General features: G+C 31.9%; 1 protein-coding gene across 1 annotated transcript; it reads right to left on the reverse strand.

Moving 5' to 3' along the window:
* Positions 1-1,677: 1,677 nt before the first annotated feature.
* Positions 1,678-4,073, reverse strand: LOC107921095 (XIAP-associated factor 1). The gene is made up of 6 exons (XM_016850963.2): positions 3,979-4,073; positions 3,835-3,896; positions 3,428-3,563; positions 3,190-3,327; positions 2,973-3,094; positions 1,678-1,996 (listed from the first exon to the last, which is right to left on the reverse strand). The coding sequence occupies exons 2-6, from the start codon at positions 3,876-3,878 to the stop codon at positions 1,837-1,839; spliced, it is 600 nt and encodes a 199-aa protein (XP_016706452.1). The 5' UTR covers positions 3,879-3,896; positions 3,979-4,073; the 3' UTR covers positions 1,678-1,836.
* Between the last annotated feature and the right edge of the window lie 578 nt (positions 4,074-4,651).

Raw genomic sequence — 4,651 nt, forward strand, 5'->3', positions numbered from 1 at the left:
AGGAGCTCGCAATCTCAGCTCGCATATACACAAAGAATTCGCATGTGAGGGCCACGAAATTCAGCAGGTAGCCCAAAACAGTACACATGTCCAGCATCATAGAGTCGACTAAGAACGTCAATTCAATAAATAGTAACCATGTAAATAAATACTCGATTATCCTCTTTAATGAGACAACAAAAAATTATCCAACACGTTCCACTAGAACTAAATAAAAAGAATTCATAAAAACCATTGATTATCTTTATTTATGTGAAAATTAAATTTGTTTATATATATATAAATGTATTACAAATAACACATGTATGTAATATTTTATTATGCCTATAAAACAACCGTCGCATTCTAATGGGAAAGATCTCAAATTCCCACCGAATGGAATCCAACATTTCTACCAAACATCCATATTTGCAGAATAATAATGTTATTACCCAACTACCATATTTCATATCTATAATTGGATTTGGTTAACTGTCACGTCTGTAACATTTCATGACATATTAAAATAATCAATCTTGTTAATACGATAGTGGAGAAGGTGGTGATGCTCGTTGGACAAAAAACCGAAAAAGTAAGAGAATGAAGAGAAAAGAGATGAGAGTTTGGTCTATTGAGAAAGAGAAGAACCCCTTTTCTATATTGTATTTAAAGTATTTATAGGTAGGCACCCGAGTGTCCTTTAACTCAAAATAATTACCTAATTCTTTAACCAAGATACACCATTTCAATTACTTGCCTAATTCCTTCAAAGAATAATAAAACTCCTACAATAATTATTGTCACAAGATCAGGTTTCAGGTTTAAATTTTTACAAAATGTAAAAATTGATTTTATTTAAAAATAGTTACTTATCAACATTGTTTTATTTTAAAAATAAATTCCCCCTTTCGATAACATATCCAAATTATTATATTTAATTTTATGAAAAATATATTAAATAATATATTAATATTAATAAAATTAAATTTAAGATATAAATAATTAAAAAACCAAGATTAATTTATCAAACACTTATATTCACCGAACAATTTTTTAATGTAAAATTCAGTAATATAAAAAACTCTACACTTAATTAATCCATACTTAATTTTTCAATTGGTTAAACTAAACTTAAATTTATTCTTTTTTAAATTTCACTAGAATCAAAATATAATTTAATTTATAGCAATTAAATTTTATTATTTTTTAATTAATAAAAAGAGAGAAATGAATAAAATTAAGTAAAATTACATGATTACTGATTAATAAAGATATAGTTATTTTTTATTTAAAATTTACTTGAAATATAAACCGTAAAAGGTTTATGTTCTCTTTTCTTTCAATCAAATCTGAAGTTAAATGTATTTTCAAACGTCAGCAATCTGATATTCATTTTAGATAAGAGGATTAATATATAATTTATTTTCTAAACTTGTCCAAAAGGACCTATTTGATTCCTTTATTTTATACTTAATTGATGCACTAAAACAATAATTTGTGCTAACGTGACATTATGTTAACCCTAAAAAATTAAGCTATTAACAAATTGGAGCAATATTTGTAACGGACAAGTTTAGATACAAATTAGGTATAAGAAAAAATTCAGGTACCAACTAAGTATTCTGGACAAATTCATTGAGTAAATTACATATTAACCCTAGATAAAAAAATTATCAAAATTTTCTCGGTACATGAGCATAATTAAATATTATTGTGTTATAATTTGGAAGAAAATGCAGTACATTATCACAATCTGAATGAGTTTTGAATGCCAGCATTAATAGTACATGATCTTAGAGGACAATCTGGTGATACACAAATGGAATATGTAGCTCTCTACCTGATTTACATAAACAACTAATGTACATGGCTGCTATCTGTCTTCTTCTGGAAAAGAAGTGATCCTAGAAGAACAGCGATGCCGGTTATTGCAATCGTGAATAGAATTCGTCTCCTTGAATATTCCGATGCCTGCCTTCTTGGATGAGCTTGTTCCCTTTCGGCTGCCCTCACATCCCTAAACGGTCCCAAACATATTAATTAAAACTAATTATAATCGGAGAAGAAAACAAAGAGCAGCATTCTGATACAGTTTTCAGTTATGTCAACAGTTAAAACACCAAAACTATAGGTATAATCAACGTTAGGTGCACAACATAATAAAAATAAAAGGCTTTATCCGCCGATCTTAGTGAAAATAGAGTTAGTGAAAATAGAGGTACATCCCTTGTACAGCCGCTTGACACAAACTAGATAGATTTTGCCATATTTCCCGACTGGCAAGATGAAGGGAGGGGAAAACGGACAATAATCAGTAAAAGTACCAAAGGGGCTCTTGTACTAGGAGTCAGATTGCATTTTACCCCCTTTGCTAAAAAAATGGACAAATTAATCCTTATACGTTAGATCAAAGAGCAAATTAATCATTTCTAATAAAAGTTTCATCCATTTGTACAATTAAAAACAGACATGGTTGACAGAATAACCAGATAGTGACACGTGACGTGCCTTGCATATCTCATACCAACATACAGGGACCATTTTTTAACAGTGGAAATGGATGGAATTTTTAACAAAATAACCGGTTTGCTCTTTGATCTAATGTAAAGGGATTAATTTGACTATTTTTTTAGTAGAAGAGGAAATGAAATCTGACTCCTACTATAAGCCTCCATGATTCTTTTACCGACAATAATCACATGGATTATATAAACATTGATTACATATCATGGCTAAACTCCAGACTGAAATGAATACTTTCCAACATAACTCATTGGGAACTAAAAGCTCCCATTTTCGAGAATGAAATTAATAATGAGTACAAAAAGCTATCCTATACCATCAAGGTACCAACTCTTTGGTGTTATATACAAGTCCAGATTGCAAGGCATCAATAACAAGGTTATAAAAAGAATTATAATTTACGGAAAAGCAGTAACTAATAAAATATCTACCCAACATTCCAATAGGGAATTATATTATAGCATAAATACCTGGAAGATCCCTCATTGTTTTCTGCAATACCAGTACACCTACTTTCGTGGTTATATCTTTCTCTCAGTCTAACGTATCTGTTACACAGATGACACAGTTCCGTCCGGTTCCCACATACTTCCTAAAATCGCAAAGCAATGGCAACATTGTAACAAGTTCAACTAACAAGTACTACCATTGGATCCATTTATATGTAAATTAATACAGATGTAGTACCTGATGCTCAGCCAGATCAATGGCGGGCAATGGAAACTCACAAAAATCACAAGTAACAATCCTCTGGGGGCAAATTTCACCTTTATGAATAGCCAGAATTTCACGTTCCATTGTCTCACTGCACAGTGAACACGCCACCTGCTCGAACAGTTACGGTGTCAATAGTATCACAAATGTTACTACACGCATCATGTTCGAACAGAATTGATTCACTTAAAAGGAAATAGAAAAGACCTACCGGAGCATGGGTGTTTAAGAAATGTTCCTCTGCATGCTTTTTGGGAATCATATCACCACAAACTTTACATCTTTCTAAATTACGGGAGCAATGAGCATAATGCAAATCAATGTTAGAAGAAGGTATGGCCCTGTCACTGAACCATTAAGAAGGAAAAGTACTCGTTAAAGGTTCTTCTAAATTCACATGAACTCAATACAACAATAATCGAGAATTTTAGGTCTTATTCAACTAAATTCACTCCCTTCCCAACTTAATTTGTTCAAAACATAAATTACTAATCATTTCTTTATGCATCAATGAATCTCATACTACAAATCAAGCAACAAATTTAAGCTGAAATAAACAAAAAGGACGGGGATCGAGAAGAAAATTCAAGGAATTGAAATTAAATTCTAAAAAATTACCAGTGATTGCATATGCGGGTGGTTTCTTCCGAAGCAATTGCCATAGCGATCCGTTTCAAAATCTTTGGGCAACAAAGGGTATGAATGGAGAGGTAAAATTAAATAAGGGGAACTTAAAATTAGTGATCAAGATTAGTAAATAACCTGCAAAAAGCCGGGGATTTTCTTTAAAACTCTCCTCGTTCCTCTCTAGGAAATTAGAGTAAAGAGGCTGAGAGAGTTTTTCTGACTACTACTTTGGTTGAGCAAACAGCTTTACATGAATAATGACTTTGGAGTTTGGACAGTCCACCGTTCAGCTTTTTCTCCACTCGCATTCCGAGGGAGGTGAGTTACACGATTATTTGCAATTTGGGCCTAACTTAATGATTGGGCTTTCAAACTTAGCTTGGAGTACGGAAAGAAGGTAAAGGTGAAATTGCCTTAACCCACCCAACCAATCATGTGCTATTGGGGTTGTAACTTGTAATTGAAGTTAGGGGCCTCCCAAACTATCCCACAACAACAGAATGTGTTGCATAGTTTCCACCATGTCATTGCAACCAACTTTTTTTTTTTTGGGTAAACTTATAAATATTCACTCAATTGTTAGTGTGTTTCGTCATTCAGATTTAAATTTCTTTTATTTTAGTTACTAATATTATTAAAATTGAATATTTTGGTCCCTCGTCCCTTAAATCACTAATGGAGTGCTGACTTGGCCATTTTTATTGGCATAATCACAAATATAGTCCTCCAACTTTTACAAATTCTATCAATTTGGTCCTAATTCTAACAAATTTAATCCTCAACTTTACACATTACATCAATATAGTCT

This window comes from Gossypium hirsutum, chromosome D01, assembly GCF_007990345.1.
Source record: "Gossypium hirsutum isolate 1008001.06 chromosome D01, Gossypium_hirsutum_v2.1, whole genome shotgun sequence".
Classification (NCBI taxonomy): Eukaryota; Viridiplantae; Streptophyta; class Magnoliopsida; order Malvales; family Malvaceae; genus Gossypium; species Gossypium hirsutum.